Source organism: Eutrigla gurnardus, assembly GCF_963514095.1.
Source record: "Eutrigla gurnardus genome assembly, chromosome: 16".
Lineage (NCBI taxonomy): Eukaryota > Metazoa > Chordata > Actinopteri > Perciformes > Triglidae > Eutrigla > Eutrigla gurnardus.
The window spans coordinates 2,366,675-2,381,643 of record NC_139927.1 but is presented as its reverse complement, the minus strand read 5'-3'; the positions used below and the strand labels follow the sequence as shown (position 1 = coordinate 2,381,643).

General features: G+C 47.8%; 1 protein-coding gene across 4 annotated transcripts; it reads left to right on the top strand.

Annotated features, from left to right (window-relative positions):
• Positions 1-239: 239 nt before the first annotated feature.
• On the top strand, positions 240-14,940 carry LOC311027270 (homeobox-containing protein 1-like). 4 transcript variants are annotated; one of them, XR_014598587.1, is made up of 11 exons: positions 240-417; positions 2,335-3,009; positions 6,302-6,387; positions 6,659-6,769; positions 7,172-7,325; positions 7,499-7,581; positions 9,329-9,424; positions 9,941-10,035; positions 10,426-10,509; positions 10,968-11,399; positions 11,527-14,940. XR_014598587.1 is itself a non-coding variant. In XM_084031204.1 (10 exons), the coding sequence occupies exons 2-10, from the start codon at positions 2,342-2,344 to the stop codon at positions 11,109-11,111; spliced, it is 1,521 nt and encodes a 506-aa protein (XP_083887330.1). In that variant the 5' UTR covers positions 240-417; positions 2,338-2,341; the 3' UTR covers positions 11,112-14,940. The 4 variants fall into 4 exon arrangements, 3 of the variants coding, with proteins under 3 accessions (XP_083887330.1, XP_083887331.1, XP_083887329.1); XM_084031204.1 differs by having other exon boundaries at positions 2,338-3,009; positions 10,968-14,940; XM_084031205.1 differs by having other exon boundaries at positions 9,944-10,035; positions 10,968-14,940.
• The last annotated feature ends 29 nt before the right edge of the window (positions 14,941-14,969 follow it).

Here is a 14,969-nt window from a genome sequence, read left to right as displayed (position 1 = left end):
GGTGGCCTTTGAGCCAGGCGGCGTTTTCGCGCCGTTTAGCGGCTCACATTAAAAACTGCATCGCCTTTTGTGACAACTGTTGGATCCGCGAGCCGTCAGCTCCCCCTCCCTTCCCCGCGCTCCTCTCAGGGATTTGTAGTTCTTGGGAGTAAAGACCGCCGCCCGCGACAGGAGGCCTCCGCGAGAGCAGAACTACAGTTCCCTCGGAGCCTCTCGGAGGTGTTAGTTGTCAATATGGCTGTTGTCAGACAGACAAAGCGGAGAGGCGAATAATTCGCCTCTGATTAGAAATCCTTGAGGGAAGGGGGTCGGACGGGGCACCGGAACCACATCGCCTCGGTTAACGGACGCAGCGGGTCTCTCTCTTTGCTTCGGGGTGACGGAGTTAAATGGTCCAGTGGAGGATTTGAAACCGAGGTGAGTCCGCGATCTCCAATCCCCGAAAGTGATGTTATTAATATCAGACGGCGGCGGCTAACGTCAGCTAAGTGTCAGCGCTGGCACGGCTAGCACGTCATGCTAATCAGCCGCGGTGCTACCGAGACTAGCTCGTGTGAAGTTCGCCAGCCGTCCTCTTCTGGTGTGTGTTTGCCGCGGGGGGGGGGGGATTCAGCGTCACGGCGGACTTTAACGGAACGCTACACCGGGGTTTGCCCCCCCCCCCCTCTCGTTTGCCCGCGGGAACGTCCGCTAACGCCCGTTAGCTCCGCGGGCAGAAGGGCGTGAAAGCTGGCATCAGCCCGCGGCTCTCCTGCGGCGCTGCAGGGCCCCGGAGTCGGCAAAACAAAAACACATGGTGCCCCCCAACCCCTCCCAACTCCAGTCCGGGTGGGGAGGATTTGTGGGGGAAAAGTAAGACCAGATTCGGGTGTAACTCCGGGACCACCTCGTGCACCGTCACGTTTTTTAGGGAAGAAAGCTTTTGTTGTTTTTTGCACAAAAATAAAGATAATAATTAACCTTTTTTCTATTGTGAGGTTTTTAGCCATCATGTATGTGATCATAAAGTGATGACTTATAGTAGAAGTAGCATCAGACCCTGACCTGCAGGAAACCAGTACCCTGTTAAACCAGTTAAACCCACTTGAATGGTTAACTCTGTAAATACCTGATCAGGGTGGCTAATGATTTCATATGCACCGGGCCACAAACCTCCTCGGGCCACTTGCATGTTAACAATTTGAGTCCAATAACCGGCGTGACAGATTCTAACTGGGGTGTGATGTGACCGGTCTCTGCAGGGTGACAATGATCTACCAGCTCTAGACCCTTTACCAGGTCTCAGGTTCACCTCGGGAGACTAGTCCATGTTCTCCAGCGCTGCCACGCCACCCTCAAGGGTTTCAGTCTTATCCAGGAGGGGCCGGCTTTTATTTCAGTCCAGCACTCAGACACCTGATTCAACTCATTAACGAGCCTGGTCTTCAATCAAGACCTTGATGAGGTGGATCAGGTGAGGTAGTGCTGGGCTAAAACAAACACCTGGACCCACACCGGCCCTTCATGGATCAGACTGGACCCCCCTGTCCTAAAGGCTCGTGTTAAGTTTCCTTCACGGTAACTTAAAAACACAGCAGATGCACTCCAGTCAGTGTTTCTTCTTCTTTCCTGTCTGTCCTCTGCACAGCGTGGACCAACACACATGTAGAAGAATGGAAAAAGATGCCAGTGACCCCTTTTTCCGAAGCGTTTATCATATCAGCATAGGTCGGGGGCTGGCACAGAAGATGGAAAATCTGCCGCAGTCTGATTCCAGTTGCATTGATTTTGAGTGCAGCAAATTGCTTATGAAAAACATACGGCGTGGGTGGTGTGCAGAGCCGGCGATGTGCTGGAGCTCTTAAAGAACGGCAGTCAGAATGTTAAGATAGCATCAGCTGTCAAGGTGACTCCGGCACTCTGCGTGTTGCCGGCTGGTTCCCAAAAATAGCTGATTTTTATGCCCTGCCCCTCCCTCCCTTTTCCTTTCACACCATCTCTCGCTCTTCCTTTCTTTCTGATTTGCTGCCTCTTTATTTTCTTCTTGCAGTCCCCCCCCCCAGCTCTCCTCCTCTACCTTTCTCCGCCTCCCTCCTCCTTTCCCATCATTCTCAGTTTTTTTTCTTCCAGTCTGCGTTTTCTTTTTGACTCTTTCCGACTTAATCCTCTCGTTGCCTCCAGCATCCCTTCATCCGTCTCATTTCTTCCTGCTTGCGCCTCCTTTCCTCCATCTCTTTCTCCTCCTCCACCAGCTCTTGAACCTCCACTTACTTGCCTTCCTCAACTTCCCCCTGCGTTTCCTGCCCCCCCCCCCTCCTCCTCCTGTCTCACCACCTGTCTGTCTCTCTCATCCAGCAGCAGGATGTCTGACTTCAGCGAGGAGCCGCGCTTCACTATTGAGCAGATAGATCTGCTGCAGCGGCTGCGTCGCACCGGCATGAGCAAGCCGGAGATCCTGCACGCGCTCGACACCCTGGACCGGCTGGACCGGGAGCACGGGGACAAGTTTGGCCGCCGCACCTCCTCCTCCTCCTCATCCTCGTCCTGCTACGGAGTGGGCGGGGCCAACAACTGCACCAACAACTCTGCCTCGAACGCGACCACGTCGTTCAACAATAACTCTGCCTCGGCAACCACCACCTCTTCCGTGACGTGCAACGGTGGCGAGGCCGGCGCCGGCGAACACACAGCGGCCGCCGCCTCTGCCTCTGCCTCCTCTTCCACCACGTCCAAAATCTCCACCGCCACGCAGACGCAGTTCAGCAGCGGAGGGGGACTCTCGCCGTCTCCCAGCAACAGCTACAACACCTCCCCGCCTCCAGGCCCGCCGCCGCCTTCCGCCATCTTGCCCTCGCCGGTCTCACTGGTGGCGCTGACGCAGAACGGCCGGGACAGCCTCGCCGCCACGCCCAACGGGAAGCTGTCTCCTCCCAGATATCCGGTGAACAGCGCGGCCGCGGCACGGGCGTTCGGGTTTGAAGCCACAGAAGAGGACCTGGACATCGACGACAAGGTGGAGGAGCTGATGAGGTGAGTCGTAACCGTGGCAACGAGAGCTCTAAAAGTTTGTTTGGGGAAACTTTCCACTCACAGTTGTCCAACTTTAGTTTGGTGCCTAGAATACGTACCGTCAGGAGGTCGTGGTGATGGAAGAGGGGAAATGGCCTTCGTTCACTCAAACGTCTTCGTGTTAGTGGTTGGATCTCAGCTGCTGCTGGTACTCACTACTGTGTTCGTGATGTCATCAGTGTGTCCATGTTGCTGTGTTTACATGTTGCTGTCATGGAGGCAGTTATACGATGTGTCCTGTGTGCAGCGTTCAAGTCCAACAATTAAAAAATGGAATCGTATCCTATCTATATATTTGGTACAGTACGATGGGCATTGTATATTTAAAAAAACCGAGGTTCAGAGTCTGTTCTGACCTTGGAAACAGCAGGAAAACCGTCTCACCCTAAAGATCATTTAGTTCTTTTGATTATATCACATGATCTTCATTCGGAGACGGAGTTAGTCATGGATCTTTTTTCTTAACTTCTCATCCAGCAATAAAACTGAGGTCCAAAGTTTAAAAACAGAAGTTGAGGAGATTTTTCTGCCTTTCTTCCAGACAGAAACCGTTTTTAACGGTTCGTTAACTTTCTAAGGCAGCGGAAGTTAATCTGTCTCTTTGAAATAGATTCAGTCCGACGTCCTTTTCTTACATTCAACTGTATATTATTGCGAGGAGGCATTTCACACGTGCTGAAAAGCTGCTTTAAGTCCATCGTGTTATGAAGCAGACCCGGTGGTTTGATGGAATGAGCAGCTGGAAACGTGGACAGAGAGTTCCCTTTAAGGTGCTGCCTGGTTGAACTGGAGAAGTCCTTTTTTTTTTTTTAAGGACAAAAACTGACCAATGGGGCGATGAGCACAGCGGGGATCACATGCCGGTGGTGATCAGCGGTACATCCAGCCTGTACAGCGTGTTCTACATAAAGATGCTCACCCTGTGATGGCATATTGAAATAACAGACATGAAAGGCGGTATTGTTGAGCTCATGTAATTATGTTATTGCATGAAAGGGAATTATTATATATATATTATATAAGCCTTCAGGGGTTCGGATGCCATCTGATGAGAGAAACAAGAGAAGCCTTCAGTCGTGCACCAACATGAAATCACATACAAGCAAAGGCAACAGCGTTCTCCCATCGTATGAACAGAGCAGAACGTTTCACTTTGTGAATAATCTAACATTTAGAGACATAAGCCCTTTTACGCTGCCTTCTCGTGTGAAAGGAGGAGCCGTTGAGGGGTGATTCAGGTGGGATCTCTAAAAACGCCTTGAGTTCAGTGTTTTCAAGGTTTTGAAAAGTGCTTGGATTTAGAATAAAGGGCTTGAAATGTGTGTTTTATGTGATGACATCTATGATAACAGAGAAAAGTGCTTGACTTTGACTTTGGTAAAAGGTGTAGGAATCCTGTGCAAACATCAAGGACCAAAAAGTGGATGTAACAGCCAGCTCACAAGATACGGCATGATGGGAAATGTGGGCCGTCCCTATCGCTGCAAGGCTTGAGCCCAGTAGTTAGCCTAGCGGCTAGCAGGCGTTCCTGACTCGTAGCTCTTCTTGGTTAAGTGTCTGCGTCTCCTGAACATCTCAGCCCTACGTTCACATCCTGCAGTGTTGAACATGCATCATCATCATGCTGTTGATGGAACAGAAGATGATTTATTATTGCTGTGACTGTGTTTAATCCGTGGCGCTCCACATATTAGCCGCCTCCCCCCCCTTCAGCGAAGCACTTGTACCCAGGAGGCCTCTCCTCTCGCTGCCTCCCAGCTGCCCCGTGTGACCAGTCGGGGTATAAGAATAGACATCTACAGCTCGGGGCTCCTCGCCGCTGCCCTCGCCGTCCCGCCACCCGCTCACTCACGCTGCCTCTGCACTCACACTTCCTGTTTGGCCCGAACCGAGGAGTGGAGCGCCGTTCAAAAGCTCGTCCTGTCTGCCTCCGGGACACTCCGCCGTCGTGCTGGGGAGGGCTGCAGTGTCAACAATCCCCCTGTTTAAGTGTCTCTGTGCACCCTTCCTCCTCCTCCTCCTCCTCCTCCTCCTCCTCCCACTCTTCGTCAGTCTTGTACAGCATCTTGTGCCACATCGATTCTCCGGGTGTCGATACGAGCAGCGTTTCTGAACTCTAATTTTAGCTGCGACGCGAGCGGCTGGTGTGGAGGATATTGATGCTCCATGTCAACGTGACGCATTTCATTTCTGAAACGCACTCAGGACTTTGTGATGCCTTCTCCATGTTGACGGATGCCGACGGCGTTCACAGGAGGCCGCTGTGAAAGAAGTTCATGCCTCCCGGCTGAAAGCACGCAGCGCTGTTAGTACGGATATAAATGCACCAAGCAGGTTTGCACATTTGACCGGCGTTCAGTCTGCATGAGGATGAGGAGCCCAGACAGCGGTGGGCTGGTGGGCGGAGACGTGTCAGGGAGGGACTGGGCTCCGGGCCAGGAAGCAGGGTGGGAACACAGTGTGACTGCATGTTCACTCGCCCTCTCCACTCCTGCAAGTCTGTGCACGCCGGCCGAGGACGGAGATGCTGGGGAACATGTCAAACACTGTCCTGGCTCGCTTCATTGAAATGCTGTGTGATCCTCTGGAATGCAACGTTGATGATGGACCATGGAAGGAAAGAACACGCCGATGATGCTGTTAAAATGCACCCCAGATTATTAGTTCTCCTTTGAAAAGGTACAAATATATAACAGGATATTACCATATGTTCTTTTTAATGTGATGGAAGATCTGCAGAAGGTCCGTTTGACATCATCTTCAGTCCAAAAACTAAAAGAAGAGTAGAAGTAATTATTTACACAACGCACAACATGTTATGATCCAATCACATCTCCTCCTTCAACACATATTGTTGGTGTTTAACCTTTTTAAAAAGAACATTTTCACCTCGGTCACAAGCTGTTTGCTATAACGGACAAGGAGCTTTGAATGCAAAGAAACGGTGCAGCTCGGTCCGATCCACTTGACCTAAAATAAATCTGCCTTGGCTGTGTCTTATAATAAAAAATAAAAAAATAAAAAAGTAGATGACGGTATTCATAGATTGTGACAGAAGTTTTACAACCTGTCCATCGAAATGACAGAGAAAGGACTGCAAGGTGAATTGACTTTATGGGGATAATGTGAAAAGTCTGCCGAGACGACTTTAACACTGAGCTGTGAGGTTGATCCCTGGATGTTCCTGTGTAAAAGCAGCAGCTGGGTTCTTCCCGTCCTGCTGCTGAGGCTGAACGTGTTGTCGTCTGTGCAGGAGGGACAGCAGCACGGTGAAGGAGGAGATCAAGGCCTTCCTGGGGAACCGGAGGATCTCTCAGGCCGTGGTGGCACAAGTTACCGGTCAGTAGCAGCACTCCTCCAGTAACATGCACGCCAGGTTTAAACTGCTCCCTGATCAGCATTATGACACGGAATCTCAGTTCAATGCATGCAGGACTTTATGACATCACAGCTGGGTGTCCAATCAGAGGCTTTGTTGACGTTATGAAAAGAATGTACTGCTCCTGTTTGAGTTCCCGTCTGTCTTGAATCGAGGGTTGTCCACCATGTCGTGTGCCCGAGCTTTGAAGCAAACCACTCTGTTGTAATTCCATGTCTCGCTGCTCTCCAGGCATTAGCCAGAGCCGGATCTCCCATTGGCTGCTGCAACACGGCTCGGACCTGAGCGAGCAGAAGAAGAGGGCCTTCTACCGCTGGTACACGCTGGAGAAGACCACGCCGGGTAGGAGGAGCACGATCAATCGTTATCAGGATGATCAGACACCATCACACCGTCGACACCTGGAAATAATGTCATTTTAAATGATCTTATTTAAGATGATTTGATTCTCTTTCACAAAATCTTATCTAAAGCAGTTAAATATTTGTTCTGCTGATGACATGCTGAGCCGTAACGAAGCTGCTTTCTGGAGCGTCTGAGTGCAAATTAAACCTTTTTGTGAGCTTTCTTTTCTGCTGGGTCACGATTTAAGACGAGTCGGGTTTATAACCTAAAAGCATTGTGACATTTTGCAAAAGGCGTGGTGCGTTTCCTCACTTCCTGCCGTGAGTTCAGTTCATCAGAACCGCGGCGTGAAGAGAAGTGGGCGTGGTCTGTGAACTCACCGCTGCCTCCCCGTCCCAGGTGCCACTCTGAACATGCGGCCGGCTCCGTTACCTCTGGAGGAGATGGAGTGGAGGCAAACCCCGCCCCCCATCGCCACGGCGCCCGGGACCTTCCGGCTGCGTCGAGGAAGCCGCTTCACCTGGAGGAAGGAGTGCCTGGCTGTGATGGAGAGGTGAGTGGCGGGGAAGAGATTAAAGTGGAAATTAAAGAACCTTATTTCCACACGGAGTCCAGGAAACGTCTCGTCATACCGCCTCTATATTAGATCGCTTTGTACTCACACACAACCCCAGTTTTCATCGTCCTCGTGTGGAGAAATTAATTTAATCAGGCTTCTATTTATAGCTACTTCAACGACAACCAGTACCCAGATGAGGCCAAACGGGAGGAGATCGCCAACGCCTGCAACGCTGTGATCCAGAAGCCAGGTAGAGCTCATATAGCACACTCTGAATGTGTATGATCAGGGTCGGTACGGGGGCTGGAAATCCTTGAAAACACTTGAAAAGGTCTTGGATTTAGAATAAAGGTCTTGAAATGTGTGTTGTATGTGATGACATCTATGATAGAACAGAGAAAAGAAGATCTCCATATCTGAGGGACTGAAAACAGCATTTTCTGACATTTCTTTATGAAAAATGACTTTTGATGATGAACAGATGATGAAAATAGTTGGTGATTATATTTCTGTGGATCTGTTAGTGGAATTAGTTTTCCTTTCATTTGTGGTCCTTCTGTAAAAAGCTGTCTCCAAACATCATGTTGGTTGTTTAGAGGACAATAACATCTCATTTAATGTGATGAACAAGTGACATAATAAGTAGACTGAATACTGACCATTGGATTGATACAAAGATGGAGTTTACCACAGCTGGAAGGGGCTGGAAAAGCATGGAAATGGTCCTGGAAATGCTTGGAAAGTGCTTGAATTTGACTGGAGAAGGTGGAGGCCCTGTGTGTGGTAACATGGAGCGTGTCAGACGTGTGTGTGTGTGTATCAGACGTGTGTGTGTGTGTGTGTGTAACATGGAGTGTATCAGACGTGTGTGTGTGTGTATCAGACGTGTGTGCGCGCGTGTGTGTGTATCAGACGTGTGTGCGCGCGTGTGTGTGTATCAGACGTGTGTGTGTGTATCAGACGTGTGCGTGCGTGCGTGTGTGTGTGTGTATCAGACGTGTGTGTGTGTGTGTGTATAACATGGAGCATGTCAGACCTGTGTGTGTGTGTGTATCAGACGTGTGTGTGTGTGTGCGTGTGCGTGTAACATGGAGTGTATCAGACGTGTGTGTGTGTGTGTGTGCGTGTAACATGGAGTGTATCAGACGTGTGCGTGCGTGCGTGTGTGTGTGTGTGTATCAGACGTGTGCGTGCGTGTGTCTGTGTGTGTGTATCAGACGTGCGTGTGTGTGTGTGTGTGTGTGTGTGCGTGTAACATGGAGTGTATCAGACGTGTGTGTGTGTGTGTGTGTGTGTGTGTGTGTGCGTGCGTGTATCAGACGTGTGTGTGTGTGTGTGTGCGTGTAACATGGAGTGTATCAGACGTGTGTGTGTGTGTGTGTGTGCGTGTAACATGGAGTGTATCAGACGTGTGTGTGTGTGTGTGTGTATCAGACGTGTGTGTGTGTGTGTGTGTGTGTGTGTGTCTGACGTGTGTGTGTGTGTGTGCGTGTGCGTGTATCAGACGTGTGTGTGTGTGCGTGTAACATGGAGTGTATCAGACGTGTGTGTGTGTGTGTGTGTGTGTGTGTGTGTGTGTGTGTGTGTGTGTGTGTGTGTGTGTGTATCAGACGTGTGTGTGTGTGTGTGTGTGTGTGTATCAGACGTGTGTGTGTGTGTGTGTATCAGACGTGTGTGTGTGTGTGTGTGTGTGTGCGTGCGTGTGTGTGTATCAGACGTGTGTGTGTGTGTGTGTGTGTGTGTGTGTGTGTGTGTGTGTGTGTGTGTGTGTGTATCAGACGTGTGTGTGTGTGTGTGTGTGTGTGTATCAGACGTGTGTGTGTGTGTGTGTGTGTGTGTGTATCAGACGTGTGTGTGTGTGTGTGTGTGTGTGTATCAGACGTGTGTGTGTGTGTGTGTGTGTGTGTGTATCAGACGTGTGTGTGTGTGTAACATGGAGTGTATCAGACGTGTGTGTGTGTATCAGACGTGTGTTACAGATGTGGATGTGTCTGCAGGTAAGAAGCTGTCTGACCTGGAGAGGGTGACCTCCCTGAAGGTGTATAACTGGTTCGCCAACCGCCGTAAAGAGATCAAGCGCCGCGCCAACATTGGTAATGTCTTTGGAACCCCGGACCCTGAACGCCTCATAACACCTCAGTGTTAACCTGATTAGTATTCCCTTTTAATAGCAGCAATCATAACATCCGTTCTTGCTTTGAATCCTCATCATCATCATAATTAATTTTTCCCGTCACTATAATGAGCTTGAAGATTGTTAACTGATCACAGAATATCCGTAATGACCTCTGGCGAAGCGTTCCCATAACTCCCATTAACCTCCATGCCAATTAGAGGATGGAAAAAAGAGAACATCTTTCAGAACGATGTTAATCACTGTTGATTCAATGAAAGTATAACCTTTTTTCATGTGTTATAAATGTTGCATTTCATACTCAGAGAAGCCAAATTCACACGTTTTCAACCAAATCAACTAGTTTGCATGCACACACAGCTGCACCATGTGAGCACTTTAGCAGATTCACCTGTCTGGTACGCCTCCTGGTACGTTCTCTGGGATGTTAGCAGCGATCCAGCGTAAATCTAATAATCCATCCTCTTCCTCCAAGAAGCCACAATCCTGGAGAGTCACGGGATCGACGTCCAGAGTCCGGGAGGACACTCCAACAGCGACGACATCGACGGGAACGACTTCTCCGAGCAGGTCAGCAGCTTCATGACGGGTGTTACTGGTTCATTTATGTTTCTGGTCCAACCAGAGTCAATCATTTTACACGTCCACATCCGTTCACAATGGAGGTCTATGTCGGGACTCCATGACCTCGTCGGCTGGAAACCCTCCTCAACTTTTGACCTGCTAGTTTTCCCTCCAGAGATCCCTGAAGACGATACAGAAGGAACAATCCCTTCCTTTTAATGTTGTTAGGAACCGATACTTTAAGCTCTCCTCTTCCCCGTGACCAACGGGAACGAAGTGAGGATGTAGTTCCAGTTTAACGCCGGCTTCCTTCTTTCAGGCTGCTGGAAGTAAAATGAAATTAATCTGTGTGAAAGAATCCAGTATTTAGAATGATTTTCTCTAACTTCCCTCCAGGCGTGCGACCTGCCCTATTTTGACAAGCGACCTCTCAGCCGACCTTTTGGCCTTTACCGACTGGAGCCCACCTCGCCGACGCAGGTACGTCCTCACGCCACCACGCCGTTGGGCTGGGGGGGGCTGATCTCATGCAGGACCCTTCTGATTGGACGTCTTTCTGCAGCATAGGAGTGGATGACGATGACGAATTATGAAATAATAATCTGCTTTTAAATATATTGAGGCTGATTGGCGATTCGTGGGTTGAGATCCCGTTAAGTTCTCGTGTTCTGCGTTCAAACCAGAAGCAAAGGGAACTTTTCCGTCTTGCAGTCAGACGAAGTTCTAAATCAGTAAAGTGATTAATAAATCTTTGTGTTTGGTGTGAACTCACTAGTGATGATGGAGGATTTTATCACGTTTCAAGTAGAATTTCGGGATAATATCGTTATAAAGGCTGTTTAGCTCGTTATCGTGTTAGAAGTGAACAAATACAGGATTTCCACTGGAAGAAAACCATGTTGACGTTTAGTTAAATGTATTTTACCCCCCCCCCCCAGGACGACAGCGCGGCCCACAGCGAGCACCAGGACCCCATCTCTCTGGCGGTGGAGATGGCCGCCGTAAACCACACCATCCTGGCCCTGTCCAGAACCGGGGGGGTCCCCAACGACATCAAGACCGAGTCCCTGGAGGACGAATGAACTGCTCCGGGGGGGGGGGGGGGGGGGGGATGACAAAGAGGGGAAAAGGGAAGAAGAAATGAAACTGGGAGCTTAAGAAGAAAAAAAGAGACCAAAATAATACAGCTTAGTAAACGCCCCCCCCCTCTCCACTTCCCTGACCGTGGAAACAGTACTCCCCCCCCCACCTCACCCCCTATATGGACCCAGCTGGTGGAAACGGGTCACCACACGTCCTCTGACCTCGACGCCGGCGTTCCACGGACAGACGGAGGCCGTCCAGGCCTTCACCCCCTCTGCTCCTCACAGGTATACCTCCCCCCCCCCAGCCTGGTGGTCTGAGCCGACCCAGTCTATCACCTCAGATTAATAACGTGTACTGTATATATAATATATATGGTTCTCAGTCACACTTACCTACCTGCATACTCCTCAGAACCCTCGTCGGAGGACGCTCCTCCTCTGCCTCTCTGGAAGCATCCTCACAAAGCAGACTCATAACAATAATAACAACATCAGCAGACAGGAAGCTTCCACTCACTGTTCTGGTTCCTCAGTCGTTCCTCCAGTAAGACCTGCTGCTGGATAGAGAAGTAGGCCCAACCTCCGGAGGCTCGCCTTAACAACTCACCCTTTACTTTTCTGCAGGTTCCCCGACGACGAGGAGCGGTTTAAGGGTAAATAAATGTGAAGGTTTCTGTCCGACGGCAGCAGATGTTGTTGTTTAACCCCAGACAACGACTGGATATACAATCATGTTGGTATTTATCGTTACGAACTCCAGGCTACGAGAATCAGTTTCATGTGATAATCAAACTTAAGCTATCTAATAAGGGGATTTCTGTCTTTTTTTAATATCATTCATGCCAAAGGAAAAGATGCTCGGAGGAGAAAGCGAAGGCGTGTTCAGTAATGATCGGTATTAGCAGCCAGACGTACGATTAAAAATACCCAGAAAGCTCTGTACTTGTTTTGTGACGCTGCCTCTTTATCCTCGCCTAAAGAATGTGCTTTTTTATATTAGTGGTGTCAAATTAGACGAAAGCAACCCGTTTTATTTCAGCGACATCGCCTCAAACGCTAAAAGCGCCACTTTTGAACGGAAGCTACGAAATGTAAAGTGCTGATGTTGGAAGATAGGGTGAAGTCTGAAGACGACTCCACCGGCGTGATTAAATAAATCCAATGATTATTAGATCGTGGCGTGGATCGGTAGCCGGCGTTCCCCTCTTTTATGACGTGAGTGTAATTAATCTTAATTATAATAATCTTGTTGAGTGGAGCTTTTTTTCCAAAAACGTCTTTGAGCAAAGATCTTCATGATGTCTGATGGTTAGCTTAGCTTAGCATGAAGACTGGAAATCTGCCTGCTAGCACCTCACCGAAAAGCTCAAATTAACCCGTTATATTTCCTCTTATTAAAGCCATAATGTAAAATGTAATTTAAAAATAAAAGTCGTGGTTTTAGATGGTTGCGTGCCGACACTAATGGCTAATCGGAGATGTGGCTTCCTTTTTTAAATACGCTTGCAGGAGATAAAATATGCTAACTGGTGAGATTTTGTGGTTCTAGCTGAAAGTTATTTTTAATTGTAGGCCAGAGCCACGCTAGCTGGTTCCTCTGGCTTCCTGTCTCTATGCTAAGCTACGCTAAGGTACGCCTGGTGTTCAGCATATAGGCTTGAGTGGTATCATTCTTCTCGTCTGACCGTCAGCAGGAAGGTTAATTTATTAAACATCACTTTTGTTTCAAAGGGAAGCCCCGCCTTAGTGATTTGTTTTGGAGAAGAAGAAGAAAACCGTCATGTAACTCCTGGTGAAGGATGTTTTTTTTTTTTTTTTTAAATCATCTGGATCCTGCTCTGTAGGGGGGCTCCCGGGTCCTGGACTCCAGTCTAAGTAAAGCTCTATTTAAATCTATTGCATCTGTGTGTACGAAGCTGAACGGGGAACTGCTTCAAAAACAAAAAGGGTGGACGGATTCAAAACAATATGTATTTATACTCTTTTTTTTTTATGGTAATGTACAAAAGAAAAGTGACATATGTTTTGAAATGAAACATGCTTTTATTGTTAAATTAATCATGCTTTTTTTTCTCACAATATCATTGTACGATGGTGTGTCAGGGCAACAGTAGGGAAAAAAATAAAAATAAAACGGAGCCAAGAGAGGGGGGCGGTATTCAGAGAAAGGAAGTGGCAAATTTGCTAGTTTATTCCGACGCTAACAAGCGACTGTATGTTTGTTTGTAATGAATCCAACATGTGACAACGCCTAGTTAAGGTCCTTAGGGTGATGTTGTTGCTTATTGTTCATTTATATGAGGACATGTCATCTTATGGGTGTTTATTGATCTGGTGGTTGGGCTAACATGCTAGCGGTAGCTTTCACTTGTTGTCATAGAGGAAGTAAAACATGTTGCTTGACCGGATGTTTGCCTCTGAAAACAAGTTTTTTTTTACTACTTTATAAAGTAGTATATTTGCGATCTCTGAATATTGCCCCCCGACTCTGTTTTTCTCCTACAGTGACCCGACACACCGTTGTATCATTGAGACCATTTTGATTTCCTTCATCTCTGATTTTGAGTGAACAACAGTCTCCCCTGTTTGTGTCCCAGCTGATGAGCTGTTTTGGTGGAAGATGAAAAATAATGCACCTTATTTCACGTAAGAATTGCTGTTGATGCGCCCCCCCCCCCCCCCAGCCTTGCTGTAAAAAAAGAACAAAAAGGCAAATATCCGATATATTATTTGACGTTCTGAAATAACGCCACACCAAACTCCATAGAGAAATGTAGCATTTTAAACCCTCCTCTCTCACTGGAGACGTGTGACATCACAGAGAGGATACTACCGTAGGAATGCTGCTAACATGCTAATATTGATCAGTGGTGTTTGAATGTTAGCTAGTTAAACTGCTAACATGCTAATGTTGCTAAGGTTGATTAGAACATTAGCTAGCTGCTAACATGCTACTTCTGCTTCTAGCAAGGAAAATATATTAGATTTCGATATAAAAGAGATTTTTGTTGCCATTTTTTTGCTTATATTGTTGAATAGGTGAACGTATGATGCAGATTTTATCTAAAAGGGTTAAAACTTTTAATTTGAGCTCAACTAAAGCAGGAAGCCTTTCGTCTCCTATTAAAGGTTTTTTTGGAGTTTGGTGCGACGTTCTCTCCCCACAAACATTAACGTACGTTAGATTTCCTGAAATGAGTCGTGTGAGGGATCGGAAAAAAGAAAACGGTGCATTTAGAGATTATTCTCTCACTTTAAAGACACCTTTAAAAGGAATTGCCTTCGTGTTTCAGAGATGTTCGCGGCCCAATTAGTAAAAGTTGTAAAGTTTTTTAATCCAGCAGTATTTTTTAATGTGGCGTTTGAAGCTCGACACGGAAACGGGAGAAACGAACCCTCAGGTGCTCGAAGGTTCCCTGCCCCCCCGAGAGAAAACTGATCTTTTAAAGACGTTCTGATCCGGATCAGGTTTCCCCGTCCGATGTGGTGCGTCCTCCATGCAGCGGAAGTGCTAACTGAAGGGCCTACGTGTCCCGGTGAGAACCTCCACCCATTCGTCCTGACGTAGCTCTGAAACAGAGGACTGAATGCTGTTGTATCAATCGCAGATCTAATTATGTTCCAGATTACTGTATTGCCCATTTCAGAATTTAGTGCCTTTTTTGGACAGTAGACTGTTCTGTAATTAAGATGTAGTATATATGCATTTTTTGTACAGTTTCTTTGTTCATTTTTTTAACTTGTGTTTATTTTAGTATGATATATATATAAATATATATATATATATATATATATAATGTACAAGAGAATAAAGCTATATCAATGAGACGTTTCCTGGCTGACTGCACACTCATC

Coding starts and splice junctions, on each gene's coding strand:
- LOC311027270 (XM_084031204.1), top strand. CDS start 2,342: ATGTCTGACTTCAGCGAGGAGCCGCGCTTCACTATTGAGCAGATAGAT. Junction 6,388..6,658: donor CGTGGTGGCACAAGTTACCG/GTCAGTAGCAGC, acceptor GCTGCTCTCCAG/GCATTAGCCAGAGCCGGATC. Junction 10,510..10,967: donor AGCCCACCTCGCCGACGCAG/GTACGTCCTCAC, acceptor CCCCCCCCCCAG/GACGACAGCGCGGCCCACAG.